Raw genomic sequence first — 17,541 nt, forward strand, 5'->3', positions numbered from 1 at the left:
CTTCGTACTCCTTTTTCGAGTTACTCCGTCCCCCCCGGTCGCAGACAAAGAGATCGTCGCGCTGGCTTTTATTTTATAGTCCAGGGATCCCGCCTGTCTGACGCTTGCTGCTGCATTTTTGGTGTCTATTCAATTGCTCTGGTTGGGTGTGATCTTGTATAATTTGTCTCGTCTCGTCGTATACTCCGCAATGCCTTCCACCACGAGCCGCGCTGCCTTTGAGGCGGTCTTCCCCTCCCTGTCTCAGGCTATGCTTGACCATGCGAAGAAGTACAACCTGCCCGAGAACGCTCAGGAATGGTTCCGCAAGGTATCATGACCCAATGGCTCTCAATCACTGCATAATACTAATCCTTTCCCGTTGCTATAGGCTATCGACACCAACGTCCCTGGCGGCAAGCTCAACCGCGGTCTCTCCGTCCCCGACACCGCCCTGGCCCTTCTGCAAAAGGAATTGACTGAGGAGCAATACAAGGACCTGGCTACGCTTGGATGGTTGACTGAGCTGCTTCAGGCATTCTTCCTGGTCAGCGATGACCTTATGGATGGCTCTATCACCCGCCGTGGCCAGCCCTGTTGGTACCGCCACCAGGGTGTCGGTCTCATTGCCATCAACGACGCTTTCCTCCTCGAGTCTGGCATCTACATTATCCTGAAGAAGCAGTTCCGCTCCCACCCTGCCTACGTCGACCTCATTGAGTTGTTCCACGAGACCACCTGGCAGACCGAGTTGGGCCAGCTGTGCGATCTGATCACCGCCCCCGAAGACAAGGTGGACCTCGACAACTTCTCCATGGAGAAGTACATGTTCATCGTCACATACAAGACTGCCTACTATAGTTTCTACCTCCCCGTCGCCCTTGCGCTCCACTACCTTCAGCTCGCGACCGAAGAGAACCTGCGCCAGGCTCACGACATCCTCATTCCTCTCGGCCAATATTTCCAGGTTCAGGACGACTACCTCGACGCGTATGGTAATCCCGAGGTTATTGGAAAGATTGGAACCGATATTCAGGACAACAAGTGCTCGTGGCTGGTGAACCAGGCTCTGCAGCGCTGTAACGCCGAGCAGCGCAAGGTGCTCGATGCCGCCTACGGCCGCAAGGACGGTGAGCAGGAGGCCAAGGTCAAGGCTCTCTACCGCGAGCTGGACCTTGAGACCGTCTACAAGGAGTACGAGGAGAAGATCGTCGGCGAACTCAAGACGAAGATTGCGGCTGTTGACGAGAAGGGGGGCTTGAAGAAGGAGGTCTTCGAGGCCTTCCTCGGCAAGATTTACAAGCGCAGCAAATAAGCGATGGGCATCACTGCCTTTTTCAGATACCTCATACTATAGACTTTAATATAATGATTTAGGATTGTTGGCAGCCTTTGCAACACAGCATATCTCGTGACTTTCCCTGTAGTCAATCTCCTAGTTAACCCAGAATTGCTACCTATGATGTTGTACCATTGACCTTTGTCTCGCCGTGACGATGATTCCTGCAAGTTCTTACATTTAGCATATTTGTCTTGGCACCTGACAATCATCCGGTCTTTTCTCAACTTTCATCCCCGTACCATTGGCCGTACAGAAATGCTCTCAGGGCAAAAGATGTATCGTTGGTCTAGCTATCAAACGGCCATGCTTTTCCCCACGCAACTACTTCGGCTTCGGAATGTGCAAGCTGGTCAATCAGGTCCGCTTTCGCTTGCCTTAAGAGCCCTTTTACGTCATCATATTGATCTGCCCGGACAGTACCTTTTTCGGGCCACATCTGTCCTAGCGATTGCTTTAGGCTCTGCATCAATTCCATACCCCTGATAGCTCCAGAGGCATCTTCGTAGATCTGAGCAACCTCATCTGCGGAGAACTGCAGAGGGAATGGCGGGTTGCCGGAGGCCTGCACGCCCGGAAGAGCAGCCCATTCCTCTTCAAGGTCAAGGCATTAAGACAGATACAATGCCTCGCCGTCTATGAGGAGATTCTGAGCAAGAAATAGCATGTCAAAGCTGGTGGACTCGCGGAATTTAATGGCATTGTATAGAGTCCGGTTAGTGCTGTACGTGAACCGCCGGTATAGTGCCGAAAGTGACATCTTTAGATATAAGTCCTGCGCTTTAGCTTTCTCAGATGGACTGAGTTTGTTGAAGTTCGCTGGGAAGTCTGGTGGATCGAGGCCTGTTAATGCGGGGCCATCGTAGTCGAGGAAATATGGCTGGCGCGCGTGCTCAAAGAGAGGCAATATCTCACTTAATTGCCAATCTATGATTCCCGAGACCTCTGCTGGCCTTTCAGGGTGAACGAAAATGTTTTCCGTGTGGAGGTTAGGATGCCATAGAATGGCCGGCGTGATCGAAGCGTCTGTTGGCAGGAGATATTTCATGATCCGGAGGTAGCTTTAAAGAGCCGATAGCTTTTTGGAGCGCGAGGGGCGGTACGTGCCGGGCCCGTATAGCGATAATGGAGGTCGAGGAAGTTAGGCCATTTTCTACACACACGCAATCTCTTGAAGGTTAACCGCCGACCTGTACTGCTCAGCACTTTGCCCTGGAGTAACCGTGTAAGCAAATATACCCAAACGAGAGGTCATGGAGCCATACAAGGGCCTCTATCAAATTCTAATGCTGTCCTGCCATCATCGAGGAATTCGCGGCCTGTTGACGGGTCGATAGCATATCGATGGTGTTGCGTTCTAGATCCATCTTCATTCAGAAGGTCACATCCAATGGAACCTTCTATATCAGCTGAGTAGTATAGACTTCCATATTGAGTGAAAGATGTTGACGTTCAGGCTTTTTGGTAACCAGAGATTGTTTTCACCACTTCAAATCTCTCTTTGATGCCCATCGCCAGCCAAAGTTCACTCAGTTGGACACCAGCAACCTTCTTCATGATGATGTTTTCGGCTCCAACCGAATTATCACCTGCTTTGGAGCTCCAAGCTGGCACTTTCGGGACCCGGTTGTGCAGCTCATTCCGAGCCTGGGATTAGACTATTAGACATGGCGTGAAGATGGATTATAGGTTCTTTACTTACAAAATCCATTGTTGCCACTTCGTTGGCGGTCGTATAATGAGCTCGACCGGCATTTGGATTCGGCACTTTACCTACAACTTGCGTACCATCGTCCATGATGAAGAGGAAGGTCTTGTTGTACATCCCATCAGAGAACTTCTCCACACTGGCGCACTGCGCAGACGTCAAGCCAACAGATTCAGCAGCACGTCTTACCAACTCGTCCATATTGAACTTGATGTAGTGTATTGACAGCTCATGAGCTTCATTCATTACAAATCGCCCTCTCGTGTAGCAAAACTAGTCATCCTTTGCCTCGCAATTCGTGTGAAATGACATGCTGAGGTTGGTTGCCCATCGACGCGAAGAATAGGACGGCATCCTTTTTCGCCTCCTGAAAGGGAAAAAGACGCGGTGCACGATGATGAGGCCTCTCAGCAAGTCATCTCCGGGACATAGAGAATGAGACAAGCCTTCCGCAATACAGCTGTCTTGTATATCCATCGATATTGAGCTCTCACCTATAGCGCCTAGACCGATATGTTTTGTATGCTCATCGCGCTGATGGACAGGAAATGAGGGGGAAGTGCAATCTTAGACGGTCAAAAACAGGTTGATTCGAGAAGCAAGGCAGTGCCTTTTTTATTATTATTATTATTTTCTTTTTTTAAAAAACTTGAAAATAGTCCAAAGTCAAGCGTCAGGCAGGGGACTACCGTAGGCAGTGGTTATAAAATGCTTGGCGCGCAAAAAAGGGGCATCAAAGATTCTCAAATCTAGGAAGAAGCAAGTTGGACTACGGAGTATATTCTGGAATCCAAATTACTCCGTACAACAACCCATGAAGACTTGAAAGTTCGAGGCTAAAAGTTCTTGTCAACTCAAGCTTGACCCACAGTCCTGCTTCCAGGGTTCAGGAGTTGCTTGAGGTTTCAAAGTTTAGCGATCAACGGTCGCTCTAACTAAAAATATCAGTCCTGTTACGCATGCTCCTGTCACAGCTAGATGAGCTTTGACAGACTCCTCCTGATTGTTAAGTTTTCTTCATTTTCAGCATCAATTGCGCCTTTTCTCTTATTCATATCAAATGTCGCTTCATCATGTGGCGCCCATTCTTAGCAATAACCGCATTGCTTAATCTCGCGGGCGCGTTCAGGGACTCCGAGCCCACCGGCGAGTGGCCGACGGAGCTCTACCGCACCTCTTCTGTTCTCGGCACATCCGTATACTCTGTACGGAGTAATACGGCCTGCAAAGATGGTTTATACACGTTTCTTTCGCCGCGCGGAGAGGATGTCGCGGCGCGCGGGCCGTCAATTCTCGATCAGGAGGGAGATCTTGTCTGGACGAGCGAATCCACTACTATCGGGGCTGCATATAATGTAGATGTGCAGGAGTATAAAGGGAACCAGTACCTTACCTTCTGGGAGGGAGATGATAAGATCAATGGCCATGGTCGTGGCACAATTCACATGGTAAGCTTTTTTCCTCCTTTGTTCTCACAAGGCTAAGCCGCAACAGCTCGATCAACAATATATCGAGCGCTATCAGATTCAAGGTCCAGGCGGTGCTTCTGCGGACTTCCATGAATTCCAGATTACGCGCGATGGCACCGCGCTTTTTACTATCTATGAAACCGTCTCGGTTGATCTGCGAGCGGTCCGTGGTCCGGAGAGAGGCTGGGTCTGGGACAGCCGGTTCGTCGAGATTGATATCGAGACGAACGAGATACTCTTCGACTGGCGCGCTTCGGAGCACTTCAACGTAACGGACGTCGAGAAACCTTCAGGTAGCCCGGGCTGGACTTTCGGCGATCCTTGGGATTTCTTCCATCTCCATAGCGTCGACAAAGACGCCAAGGGCCACTACCTCATATCGGCCTCTCACACTGACTATCTCACCTACCTCAATGGCAGTACTGGAGATATCATCTGGCGGCTGGGCGGAGAGCGTAGTGACTTCGAGGACTTGTCTGATGGGCGAGCCTCGATATTTGCATGGCCACACGATGCCCGCTTCCACGATGACGACAAAGCAATCACACTTTTCGATAATACGACGCCGGGCGACAAGGTCAACCGAGGTCTTCTCCTCGACGTGGATCAGTCAAGCATGAAGGTCAGAGTGCGCAGTGAATTCCGCGCATTTGGGCATGCTGGGGTCACCCCTGAATCACAGCCGCAGTCAGACGGCTCCGTCCAGGCCCTGCATAACGGGAATGTCCTCGTGTCGTACGGCAAGAGCGGTGCAGCATGGACTGAGTTCACTAAGATGGGAGTTCCCATGTGCCACACTCAATTCGGCTCCATATCCAGCTTTGGCACGGGCAACCCGGCCTCTTATCGTGTTAGAAAACGTGCCTGGGTAGGCAAACCAGACACGACACCAGCCTTTGAGCTTAACGGCTATGAGGCGGCTGTTAGCTGGAATGGTGCGACTGAGGTCGGAAGATGGGTCCTCGAGGGCTCGCAAGTTCCGCTTCCTATCCACCATTCTAATCCCGACGATGTCGAGGGCAATAACCCGGATCCGAATCCAAACTCCGGAAAGTCCGACGATGTCTTCTCAGCTATCACCACCGTCCGAAGAACAGGGTTCGAGACGATCATCAACATCCCATTCCACACCGACCAGCCTTTCCTCCGTGTCCGCGCGCTTGACAGAGAGGATCAAATCATCGGCACATCGGCCGTCCTCCCTTTCAATGCGACAATCATAGAGTCGAACAGTCCACCCGAGCCACCCAGCGAATCTCAGGCACGCCACTCTCCGGCCTTGATCTTCGCGGGAGTCTCTGCGACATTAGTACTCACAGCCTGCATATACTTCTTCCGCCGCTACTGCTGGGCGTTCTGTCTCCGAGGCTGCCGATGGGTTCGGGGCAGTTACCGATACCTTCCAGGTTACCGCGTCTGTGATGAAGAAGAGAACTGGGAGGACTACTGTGCCAACGGAGAGCAGGAAGAGGGACTACACATTGCCAGTGATACCGAAAGCGATGACAGCGACGTTGAGATCTCGGAGCTGGATAACCCCCGGCTGTCGCCAGCTTTGCTGTCGCCGGCGCTGGGTAGTCGGATGAGCTGGCAGAGCTCACTGGGTAGTCCTGGTAGCAGTATTGGGAGACCGGTAATGGTCAGGACCCCGAGCACGTATAGCAATGTGAGTTCGAGGGAGAAGCAGCATTGACCGGCTGCCTGTATTATAGAGCTATCTGAGCGCATGTAAAATTCATATAACCCACGACATACTTAGAGCAGTACGACCACTTCTGCTATGGTATAACTCCGGGGCTTTATACAACCACTCCGGAGTATCCTACTTATAGCGCACTGTCAGTGGCTATATTTGGCTGCATACTATCGAATGAAGCAAGAGGCAGGCGAATTTCCAATTGGCCCTGCCGGACCTGGGCTATTAGCCACCGGGTATTTAGCACCGGGCTCATCCAAGGCTGTCCAACAGGCCTCCCAGTTGATCTACGCGCGGAGACGGTGGTGTGGTGTGGAGGAGATATGATTGGGTTCACCTGACAGGTGGGACTGGAGAAATGACGTCACGGCTCTGGAGCTTTCCCCAGACATCGTGGACCGCGTCATGGAATCGCTGCCAGAACTCAATTCCATCGAGAAAAACACTATCAGCACTGCATGGTTTGATATCTCGTAGAGCTGCGGCGGTGGGCCCCGAACGCAGGCTTTGTAGACAATGAACCCCTTTTTGCCGCGTCTCAACCGTATGTGCTCAGATCCCAACGGTACGGTCTGGGTACGGAGCAGGGCCATCCGCCTGCAACGCAACGCCTTTGCGAAGAAAAAGCGCTTCATTGCATTAATGTATGTAGACCGATGGGCAACTGGTCGGGTGATCCCGCAATAGACCATTGGATAGACTCAAAGAGGGGTTGCTATGCTATTCCCTCCAGGGTATCGTCACTGAGCCATCAAGAGCCAGGGTCTGAGTCCGTGCAACCGCGCCTCTGCCGGATAAAGCCAGCTGCCCCGTTCCTCATCCTCACTTTCTTTCTCTCATTTTACGACCTCGCCAGGAGTCTCTCAGGAAAAGAGAATCGTGATTTCTCTCCCCTCCAGCCAGCTTTCCGCCCCAAGCACGTTTAATGTCCAGGGCCAGGTTCTGACCCGTCTAGTCTAGAACCAGTTTCCCCCGCCACCCGGTTTCGATCTTCCCCCACACTCCTGTCCAAGGCAGCGAACTCCCAAAGCCGCCTGCGTGGTCTGACAAAGGGAACTTCTGTCGCTGATTTCTTCTCCCTTTTTTTTCTTCTCCTCTTAACTTCCTGGCCCAATTGCTGCTCCGCAGATTTATCCTTACTTCTCCACAAACACCGTCATCATGGCCAGTGAGGAGAACGACCAAGACCCGCCCAGGCGCGATGTCCGCAACCACATGCTCTTCGAGATCGCGACGGAAGTCGCCAATCGCGTCGGAGGTATCTACTCGGTGCTCAAGTCCAAAGCGCCCGTGACAACGGCAGAGTATGGCGAGCGCTACACTCTGATCGGGCCCTTGAATCGCAATTCGGCCGCCGTGGAGGTCGAGGAGCTCACGCCGTCGAGTCCCGCGATGAAAGAAACAATGGCGACGATGAAGGAGCGCGGCATCGAAATGATCTACGGTCGCTGGCTGATTGAGGGTGCGCCCCGTGTGCTCCTTATCGACACCGGCACCGGGTACAAATATCTGGACGAATGGAAGGGCGATCTGTGGAATACCGCTGGGATCCCTTCTCCTGCGTCGGATCATGAGACGAATGAGACGATCGTCTTTGGGTACTTGGTGGCGTGGTTCTTGGGCGAGGTACATGCTCTCCCGGGACTGTTGTTTGCGGCTACTAACTGGAGCAGTATATTGCGCATGAGCGTCGTCGCGCTGTTGTCGCTCACTTCCATGAGTGGCTTGCCGGTGTTGCCCTGCCTTTGACGAAAAAAAGGCATATGGACTTGACGACTATCTTTACCACTCACGCGACTCTGCTCGGTCGGTATCTTTGTGCAGGCTCGGTTGACTTCTACAATAACCTGCAGTACTTTGATGTTGATGCAGAGGCTGGTAAGCGAGGAATCTACCACCGTTACTGCATTGAGCGAGCTGCTGCCCATTCGGCGGACGTCTTCACCACTGTCTCCCACATCACGGCGTTTGAGAGCGAGCATCTTCTCAAGCGGAAACCGGACGGTGTCTTGCCCAACGGGCTGAACGTCAAGAAGTTCTCTGCGGTCCACGAGTTCCAGAACCTGCATTCACAGTCGAAGGAGAAGATCAACGAGTTCGTCCGAGGACATTTCTACGGGCACAACGACTTCGACTTTGACGATACCCTCTATGTATTCACCTCAGGTCGATATGAGTTCCGCAACAAAGGTGTCGATATGTTCATTGAAGGTTTGGCGCGTCTTAACCACCGCCTCAAGTCCAGCGGGTCGAAGACCACTGTCGTCGCGTTCATTATCATGCCAGCGCAGACCTCGTCGCTCACCGTCGAGTCGCTCAAGGGCCAAGCGGTCGTCAAGTCGCTCCGCGACACAATCCAAATGATCGAGCAGGGCATTGGAAAGCGCATGTATGAGCGCTGTCTATCCTGGAAGGAGGGAGACAACATGCCGGATGAGAAAGACCTCATCACCAGTCAGGATCGTGTCCTTCTCCGACGCAGACTGTTCGCCATGAAACGACATGCTCTTCCCCCCATTGTCACCCACAACATGCTCAATGACTCCGAGGATCCTATTCTGAACCAAATCCGCCGCGTGCAGCTCTTCAACCAATCGTCGGACCGCGTCAAAATTGTCTTCCACCCCGAATTCCTGAACTCATCTAACCCGGTACTGCCTCTAGACTACGACGATTTCGTTCGTGGTACGCACCTTGGAGTCTTCCCTTCTTACTATGAGCCTTGGGGCTACACCCCTGCTGAGTGTACTGTTATGGGTGTTCCTAGTATTACGACCAATCTTTCTGGCTTTGGTTGCTATATGGAGGAGCTGATTGAGAACTCTTCGGACTATGGCATCTACATTGTGGATCGCCGCATGAAAGGTGTTGACGACTCTGTCAACCAGTTGACTGAGTTTATGTACAACTTTACGCTCAAGAGTCGACGACAGCGGATCAACCAGCGTAACCGCACGGAGCGTCTCAGCGACTTGCTGGACTGGAAGCGTATGGGCTTGGAATATGTCAAGGCTCGCCAGTTGGCTCTTCGAAGAGGTATTTCCACGTTACAATTGAGTCAATCCCCCATACTGACTTCGAATAGCGTACCCCTCGTCCTTTGAGAACCAGGAAGACTACTTTGACGTTATCGGCGGAACCGAGCAGAAGATCTCGCGGCCATTGTCTGTTCCCGGATCGCCTCGGGATCGCTCTGGAATGATGACACCCGGTGACTTCGCATCTCTGCAAGAAGTCAAGGAGGGTCTTTCAACTGAGGACTATGTTGCATGGCGCCTCCCGTAAGTTTTTAACCTTTGCTATCAGCAAGCCCTAGCTAACTCCCACCAGTACAAGCGAGGAGGACGACGCCGAAGACCACTTCTATCCCCTCACCCTGCGAACTAAGAAGTCGGACCGACCGTCTTCACCTCTAGATCGGATAGCCATAAACGGGGGCCAGGCCAGCTAGCATGGCTTTTTATTTTCTTGCATCGCACACGCCTGTCAGCATACTTGTAATTTCCTGCGCGTCCATATTGCCTTCGAACAGAGCTGGATTTCCGGCCAGTACAGTTGTTAGTCATTTGTTATCATTATTTATTTGTTCATCTTGCATTGAGCGGCTCTCAATAGGCTCAGTACCACTTGTCATCTGAATTCATACCGATATCGGGCTGATCAGGGCACAGATCCCTGTTCCTGTGACACATCGCGGATAGCAGTCGTCCGATCAGTTCTGGACAGGGATGACAAATCCTGTTGTTCCAATGGGATTGGGTGATCGTCTTCGTAGTGGTCCCTAAACTTTATGAAGTCAACAGTGGGGGTGCCCGTGACCGCGGGGTATTTATTGCTGCCCCTCCTCTGCCTCATCTCTCCGTCCTACACTTCTCAACTTCCATCCACCAATTTTCTCTCATTATCCTATCCAACAATCCCTATCGGTACGAGCCATTATGTGACGGACTTTCGCTTGGGTTCAGATGGGTCAAGGTATCGTACAGAATATCCAACAGTCACTGCCTCCGCATGACAGGTGTTCGGTCGGGGTCACCCCCGGTCGTTCTGAGATTATACTGTCACAACTTGATCTAGATAATACTAGCGAAAGGACATGCGTTGCATTGATTGCCCCCTTTGTATGAGGAAGAGAGCATCGTCTCTCATGCTGACAGTTTCTAGTACCGTCAATTACTTGACCTGATCTGAACCTGCCAAGATGTCTACTGATAAGATCACCTTCTTGACTAACTGGTACAGCTCCACGGTTATTCTGTGTGGTAGTTTTATGGAGGAGTATGCTAAGGCTCCTGCTAGGCACGCGACCCCGTACCACGCCCCCTTGTACCTTGCCCAGAGCAAGGGCTTCTTCAAAGAAGAAGGTCTCAAAGTCGCTCTGCTCGAGCCCAATGACCCCTCCGATGTCACTGAGATTATCGGCAGTGGCAAGGTTGATATGGGCTTTAAGGCTATGATTCATACTCTTGCTGTATGTCACCGAAAATTCTTCACAATTGCGTATTCTGACTAATAGGCGCAACAGGCCAAAGCCCGCAACTTCCCCGTGACCTCGATCGGCTCGCTCCTCGACGAGCCCTTCACCGGTGTCGTCTACCTCAAGGACAGCGGTATCACTGAAGACTTCCGCTCCCTTAAAGGCAAGAAGATCGGCTACGTGGGCGAGTTCGGCAAGATTCAAATCGACGAGCTCACCAAGTACTACGGCATGACAGCCGACGACTACACCGCCGTCCGTTGCGGCATGAACGTTACCAAGGCCATCATCAACGGCACCATCGACGCGGGCATTGGCCTTGAGAACGTGCAGATGGTCGAGCTCGCCGAATGGCTTGCGTCGCAGAACCGTTCTCGCACAGATGTGCAGATGCTCCGCATCGATCAGCTCGCTGAGCTTGGTTGCTGTTGTTTCTGTTCTATCCTGTACATCGCCAACGACGCCTTCCTCGCCGCGAACCCGGAGAAGGTCACCAAGTTTATGAATGCCGTTAAGCGCGCTACTGAGTATGTCCTTGCTGAGCCGGCCAAGGCGTACGAGGAGTACATCGACATGAAGCCCATCATGGGCACCCCTGTCAACAGGAAGATCTTCGAGCGGAGCTTTGCGTACTTCAGTCGTGATCTGAAGAACGTCCAGCGCGACTGGAACAAGGTCACCAACTATGGCAAGCGCTTGGGCATTTTGGAGAATGACTTCGTCCCCAACTACACCAACCAATACCTGTCGTGGACCCTTGACAAGGACTCGACTGATCCGCTTGGCGACCAGAAGCGTATGGCGAAGTTGCAGGAGCAGGTTGCTTCGGAGGGTGGATTCCATCGCTTGGAGGTCGCTTCTGCTTAAGACTCTCTATCCTAAGGATTAACTGCCCCCTCCTTGAGGGCATATGCAGGGTATACAACCCGCCGAATGCGATGATTAGCTAGCTTATCCTAGTCACTCTTTATCGTCTGCTATGAATGACATGCTGGATGAATTATACTACCTCACAATTGGCTGTTTTCCCATCATATCTAGATACCTTATCAAGAGCATGGTCAACGAGCTCTTGAAAGTGTCAGAGCCACTCCCAACTTCAATGATACTCGTGGCACCTTTGCTATGAATCATCCGCTGTGCCCCGAAACAAACTCCTAATTCTTCCCCGGTAGGAGTTCAGCTCCTGCAGACTCTTATACCTCTTGTTGAACTCATTACCCTGTGTCATCTCAAGAACGGTTTCAGCCGAGTGCAGCGGCGAAAGCAAGTAACCCTCAGCCCCCTTCTGCCCGCCTTCCCTCGCCTCCAAAAGCAGAAGCGTCGTAGCGGGCACTTTATCCCTTTCACCAGCAGCTGCAGTCTCAAGTGTCAACCTCAAGCGGCCCTGCTTGTGATGCGGATGACGCAGATAATCATTCTCCCTACGCAGCTGCTCAAACTCACACTCCTCTGCCCTGTCCAATTTCCGACCCTGGCCATGAGCCAAAAGCACACGTTCATACCTATTCTCTTCAATTACCACATTCACATTTCTCCAGTCAAAACACTCTTTCACATACGCCATCATCTGCTCTTCATCCGGAGTATCAACTAACTGCACCATCCAGCGCGGGTCCTGCGGGGTCAATAGGCCTCCAAGAAACCGCTTCACATGGAGCAAGAGCGTCTTCCACCCGTCTCTCCTCAGATCAGACCGGTACTCCCACCGGAACGCCGTCTTGCACCCCGGAAACCTGCAGCATGCGTCTGAGTTGCTGCTATACCAGATATCGAGATCAATGTCGATGTTAGCGTGGTTGCCAGTACCCATATAAACCCTCGCCCGCCGCCTCATCTTCTCCTTGTCAGTGTAAAGCACCGTGTACCGAGAATTCGATAATGCCTCCCGGTAACTACCCGCAACCGTGCCATCGCCCAGCTTCGTATGCGGACACGTCGGGATATCAAAACCGCGAAGGATGCGCGTGACTTCGGCCTTGCTCGCAGTAAATTTCTTATCTGGGAGTGTGACGAGCTCGTACGAGGTACACAGTGCAAACTCTTGCACTCTCTGTCCGTGCTCGAGGCCAAACCGCATGATGAAGCCTGTATTCAGCTGTGGCAGGTCGTGGTTTTTTGGGTACGCCCGTGGCCACCAGCTTTCGCGGTCCGATGCGTCTTTGTAGCTGATGAGCTGGCCCGGCTCCATGTAGAGAGCTTTTTGGGTCGATATGCAGCGCTGCTTAGACGGTGGGAGAGATCGTTGGTTGGGGTTGAAGAATTTGTGCATGTGCATGGTGTTGCATCCGGCGCAGTAGGCGTGGCTTGTGAAGCGGAGGCCATCGCGGGCGAGATGTGAGCGTAAAGTATATGTTTCGTCCAGGGATAGTGGTGAGCATAGGGTGGTGAAAGTGTATTTGAGGTGTTGGCAGGATAGGGAGAAGGTGTGTTTGTCTAGAGGTTGGAGAAAATCGAAGATCACGAGCAGGAGCTCTGTTGGGAGGGAGAGGAGGGAGGTCATCTTGTTATTCTGGTGTCTGGTCAACATTCAGATTATCTGTAGTAGCTCGGGTTTGCATAGTAAAGCCAATGCTGATGCCTGCCATTCGGCCACTTTGCTTGAACTTTCTGACAGCCAGGCAGCTGAGGCTGGGCTGCCTGACTCATGGATGCCTACTCCACTTTGGCAGATGAACTGACGGGCAGTTCATCAATGATTTCGTGTTCGTGTTTCCTTACCTCGTGCATAGATGTCGCCCTGGGTTGCTAGTTGGACAGAGTCATGTGATGACCACCATGGTAACGTCCTCCCAATTTGCATTTGCTCTTTCTCCTTTTCTGCCCCTCACTCTCTTCCAGTCGCCTATGGCCTCACTTCATGAACAAATCTGCCTCCCCATCAACCACGGAATCAGGTGCAGCCTGCAAAAGATGCCGACTGAAGAAACTCAAGGTCAGTATTTTGACTGTGTCCCGGCATAGATTGCGACGCCAGGCTTATGCTGTACCTAACAGTGCGACTCTTGCCCCCTAAAATGCAAGAACTGCACCTGCTCCAATTCTTCCTGCATCTTGGTGGGCTCGGTCACGAAACGTGAATATGAACGCAGGTAAGTTGTGGCAAGCACTCCTGGTCTGGAATTGGTTGTCTGACTTGGAATCCCAGTTATGTCGATAAGCTACGCGAGGAGATTAGATACTATGAGGAGCTCGTGAGACAGAGGGCATCATCCTCACAGCCGCGGAGTCAAGAGAAGGAAGGGTTTATGGGTTTGGACGCGCTGGATACTGAGCAGTTGCATCCATCGCAGTCACAACTCCATAGAAACAAAGTTGGCATAGGCTTGGGCACACTAGAACCTAAGCAGCAAAATTCATCGTCGCCCAAGTTCCCCATTCAGATCACGGATCCTGGCTTCTCCAGCTATCAGGGAGATGGCAGTATTGCTAAGTACGGTCCAGGCGATAATTTACGAGCAAGGCGTGCTGATCAGGAACTAGTATTGCCCAACTAGTCGCTGCAGCTGTTGCATCCAAGACTAGGGTCACTTCCATCATTTACTTTGGCAACGAGATGGCGAGGGAGCAGGATCAACTTAAGCGGGACCATGTACGAGAAGCTGCTCAGCCTACCCCTGCCGTCGCTCAAAGCCTACTTCATGCCTTAGCACGTGTTTCTGTATCCGTCTTCAACAACAGCTCATAACATGTTCGATTCTAGCTTAACTGGTCCTCACGTCTTGCATCTGTTTCTTCAGCGATCGGAAATCACCCGGAATTTCCAGAGCTTGTCTGCTGACTCTCCATTTACCGGCAAGTTTCTCTTCCGCTTCTACACGGTTTGTGCCATCGGAGCCTTGTATCTGAACCGCACTGGCGCTCATGCTACCCCTGCAATCGATCACTATATGGCGGCCATGTCCCATGAAGAGGAGGCTTTGAGAGCCAAAGAATTGGCGCTAGCACAGAACATTCTCCTTCTCACAGTTTTCTCTGGGCAATAAGAAATTGGAAGTAGGAGGAGCCCTCCCATGCATTCGACCCCACAATGAGACTGACGGATGTATAGTTGGGAAAAAGTGGGAATTGACTCGACTCGCTATCCGCGTCTGCCTCGAAAATGGTTTCCATCGAAAGCCGGACAGTCGTCTTTCACCGATGGAGCAGCAGATGCGCAAGAGGATATTCTGGGTAGCCTATGTCTATGAGAGACACGCTAGTTCCTTGTTGGGGAGGCCGCTGGCCGTCCAAGCCTTGGACATTACCACACAGCTGCCTATTGATGCGGATGACGATCTCATCGGGACTGGCCAGACCCATCCCCAGCAAGAGAGGGGGGTATCGGAAGTCACCTGTTCAGATCCGTCAAATTAAGATCCGACAGATTACAGCTCGTATCCACGTTGCATCTGCAAAATCCAGCATCAGAAACGACGTTGACAAACCAGCCTTCTACTCTATTCTTGACGACTTGACTAAATGGAGGACGGCAATGGTCATGGCCGATAATTCTACTTGCGCATACCACACTCGTCAACGGCTGGACTTGAATTTTACAAAGAAATACTCAGCTGCTACAAAGCAATTATTATCCCACCGCCAGGCTGAACCCGAGCCCGAGTTCGAGTCTCCTGAATGGCACAGTGGGCGATGTGCTGAGGTGTGCCGATAGCGCAATCCAGGTTCCTCGATGCTACGAAAATCTGCCATCCTGCGAATGGCGAATCATGAACTGGACATGTGTGCAGGATCTTCTGTCGTCGAGTTTCGCAATCCTGTACTGTCTGCATACGATCCATGAAATATCATGCAGCTCCTTGAACGCCGAGCATCGACACCTGGGCACATTACTCGGAGATGACTTACTGCAAACTGCCTTCGACTCTCTCGCAATATGCTCAAACCTACTTTCACACATCGCCGATCAGTGGAAATCCGTGCGAGCCTGCCTCCGGCTTCTGGAGATAATGACAAATGCTACCCGTCAAGTTGTATCTTCTTCGCAGGGCCGATATGAGAACCACCAACAGACACAAATTCCTAGTGGCGAGTCTGGTGCATCTCCCTCACCTAGAAGACCTCCAGATTAACCAAACCCTGGGCCATGGCCATTAGATGACTCGCTGGCTAGTGTGGACCTTTCAGACTTTAGCATTGACATCGATGGCATCGATCTTGACAGCATTGACTAGGAACGGATTCTTTCTAGCTCCCTGATTGACCCGCTATCGGGGTTCTGAAAGCTTGAAAATAACAATGCTCCACTACCGTCCCCTCTGTATTCAACCAAAGTTTAGCCCTGTGCAGTGGTCCTATGTTCAGGTTTCCGTGCCCATTGCGGGATTTCCGTGCTATACTGACAGGACACGGGAAATGCCGCATTTTCACACCAGAAGCCCGGGCTCTGTCCGCTATGACACAGGATACACTCAAAATGGTTCCTGCTTTCGGATGCGGACCGCAGCCTCGGAATACTCCGTCGTCTATCTCGCTCAATCTCCGAAGAACAATGTGTTTGCGCGACGAGGTGCTTACAACGGTAGGTTCATGTCTAATTCCCTTCTCTCCTGTCTGACCTCTCATACTCAACCAACAACCCATTGCCCTACACATCATATCCTTTGCCAAACAAGATGGCGGCCACATCTCTCCAGAACAATCTCACTATCTCGATTCTGCACGCCGCGAAGGAAGGCAAATATGCTGTCGGGGCTTACAATTGGTGGGCTTTTAGACTCATATTCAATCCGCTTCTAGAGGGAGGCGCTCGCTGACACTCTTTCTCATTGCCTACCCATAGCTATAATGACGACGGAGTCATCGCCGTAATCCGAGCCGCCGAAGTTCAGAAGTCTCCCGCCATAATTCAGCTCTTTCCCTGGACGATACACTTCCAAGGCCCCGAGTTCGTGCGCTATGTGGTCAATGCAGCGCACGCGGCCACGGTCCCAATTGCCGTGCATTTGGATCACTGCATCGAGACCGCAGATATTGAATTGGCGCTAACACTCCCCTTTGACTCGATTATGATCGACGGATCAACGATGGACGAGGCAGAGAATGTGGCGCTGTGCGCTAAGACGATCAAGCGAGCACACGAGCTCGGAATCTCGGTTGAAGTCGAGATGGGGCGCATTGAGGGAGGCGAGGATGGCTTGCCTAAGGTGGACATGGGTACAGTGTTCACGCAGCCCAGCGAAGCCAAGCAGTTCATGGACCAAACGGCCGCGGACTTTCTTGCGCCCAGCTTTGGGAACATTCATGGAGGCTATGGGCCTGGAGGCGCCGAGAAATCCTGGAATCTGGAGCTGTAAGATCATTCATCCTTTGGTTATTTTAGCCTCGGATTCGAAAGAGAAGTGAGCTGACAGGACGATTCCAGACTAGCCAATGTGTCTAGGATCGTCTCTCAGCCCACAGTCCTGCATGGTACCCACCCGGTGTCAGACGAGCTGTTCCTCAAGGCCATCGAGTGCGGTATCGCCAAGATTAATGTGAATCGAACCGTGCGTGATGAGTACACTGCGTTTGTTGCAGCGAATGCTGGGAAGTTGGAGCTTACGGTGCTGAAGGTTCAGGGGGTAGCAATCTATACCGAGTCGATTAAGCGCGTGATGGATCTGTTCCGGTCAACGGGGAAGGCTTAGCTTTAGGCTTATTCATTCTTTCTGGAGTGTAGCAATAATGATACGTTTGCTTTCATTATCTTATTGGTGGTTAGTCCACCACAGTCAGGATAATCTTAGTAAACATGTCAACAAGCTGGAACATGCACCAAAGCAGGCGCCTTCACCTTGACAGGCAGAAGATATTCTCCAGGAAAGGGCCGTCTGGGGCATCTATGGGGAAGATTGCGTGATCTGCTCCCAGCCGAGAGATTTCCTCCAGTCG

General features: G+C 51.9%; 8 protein-coding genes across 8 annotated transcripts; 6 read left to right on the plus strand and 2 right to left on the minus strand.

The window, feature by feature from the left end:
• The first annotated feature begins 49 nt into the window (after positions 1-49).
• erg20 (bifunctional (2E,6E)-farnesyl diphosphate synthase/dimethylallyltranstransferase) lies at positions 50-1,345 on the plus strand. The gene is made up of 2 exons (XM_073724742.1): positions 50-310; positions 371-1,345. Exons 1-2 carry the CDS (start codon positions 191-193, stop codon positions 1,292-1,294), a joined length of 1,044 nt encoding a protein of 347 aa, XP_073583164.1. The 5' UTR covers positions 50-190; the 3' UTR covers positions 1,295-1,345.
• A 262-nt stretch (positions 1,346-1,607) lies between these two features.
• Positions 1,608-3,337, minus strand: BDW74DRAFT_185692 (aminoglycoside phosphotransferase family protein; the record flags this gene model as incomplete). Its single annotated transcript, XM_073731085.1, has 6 exons — positions 3,021-3,337; positions 2,788-2,965; positions 2,584-2,718; positions 2,482-2,530; positions 1,942-2,379; positions 1,608-1,800 (listed from the first exon to the last, which is right to left on the minus strand). The coding sequence occupies exons 1-6, from the start codon at positions 3,270-3,272 to the stop codon at positions 1,608-1,610; spliced, it is 1,245 nt and encodes a 414-aa protein (XP_073583165.1). The 5' UTR covers positions 3,273-3,337.
• Positions 3,338-4,036: 699 nt separating this feature from the next.
• Positions 4,037-6,597, plus strand: BDW74DRAFT_30855 (arylsulfotransferase family protein). Its single transcript, XM_073732479.1, has 2 exons — positions 4,037-4,474; positions 4,521-6,597. Exons 1-2 carry the CDS (start codon positions 4,100-4,102, stop codon positions 6,186-6,188), a joined length of 2,043 nt encoding a protein of 680 aa, XP_073583166.1. The 5' UTR covers positions 4,037-4,099; the 3' UTR covers positions 6,189-6,597.
• A 43-nt stretch (positions 6,598-6,640) lies between these two features.
• On the plus strand, positions 6,641-10,068 carry BDW74DRAFT_154862 (uncharacterized protein). The gene is made up of 4 exons (XM_073724743.1): positions 6,641-7,817; positions 7,865-9,227; positions 9,277-9,472; positions 9,522-10,068. Exons 1-4 carry the CDS (start codon positions 7,353-7,355, stop codon positions 9,640-9,642), a joined length of 2,145 nt encoding a protein of 714 aa, XP_073583167.1. The 5' UTR covers positions 6,641-7,352; the 3' UTR covers positions 9,643-10,068.
• BDW74DRAFT_30870 (NMT1/THI5 family protein) lies at positions 9,903-11,716 on the plus strand. The gene is made up of 2 exons (XM_073732480.1): positions 9,903-10,662; positions 10,717-11,716. Exons 1-2 carry the CDS (start codon positions 10,393-10,395, stop codon positions 11,533-11,535), a joined length of 1,089 nt encoding a protein of 362 aa, XP_073583168.1. The 5' UTR covers positions 9,903-10,392; the 3' UTR covers positions 11,536-11,716.
• Positions 11,717-11,791: 75 nt separating this feature from the next.
• On the minus strand, positions 11,792-13,171 carry BDW74DRAFT_179021 (uncharacterized protein; the record flags this gene model as incomplete). Its single annotated transcript, XM_073729337.1, has 1 exon — positions 11,792-13,171. The coding sequence occupies one exon, from the start codon at positions 13,169-13,171 to the stop codon at positions 11,792-11,794; it is 1,380 nt and encodes a 459-aa protein (XP_073583169.1).
• Positions 13,172-13,528: 357 nt separating this feature from the next.
• On the plus strand, positions 13,529-14,654 carry BDW74DRAFT_179022 (Zn(II)2Cys6 transcription factor domain-containing protein; the record flags this gene model as incomplete). Its single annotated transcript, XM_073729338.1, has 5 exons — positions 13,529-13,603; positions 13,666-13,760; positions 13,817-14,101; positions 14,152-14,260; positions 14,319-14,654. The coding sequence occupies 5 exons, from the start codon at positions 13,529-13,531 to the stop codon at positions 14,652-14,654; spliced, it is 900 nt and encodes a 299-aa protein (XP_073583170.1).
• A 1,629-nt stretch (positions 14,655-16,283) lies between these two features.
• Positions 16,284-17,297, plus strand: BDW74DRAFT_179023 (class II fructose-bisphosphate aldolase; the record flags this gene model as incomplete). Its single annotated transcript, XM_073729339.1, has 3 exons — positions 16,284-16,372; positions 16,451-16,960; positions 17,033-17,297. 3 exons carry the CDS (start codon positions 16,284-16,286, stop codon positions 17,295-17,297), a joined length of 864 nt encoding a protein of 287 aa, XP_073583171.1.
• Between the last annotated feature and the right edge of the window lie 244 nt (positions 17,298-17,541).

Source organism: Aspergillus multicolor (assembly GCF_047715735.1).
Source record: "Aspergillus multicolor strain CBS 133.54 unplaced genomic scaffold BDW74scaffold_15, whole genome shotgun sequence".
In the NCBI taxonomy this organism is placed as follows: Eukaryota; Fungi; Ascomycota; class Eurotiomycetes; order Eurotiales; family Aspergillaceae; genus Aspergillus; species Aspergillus multicolor.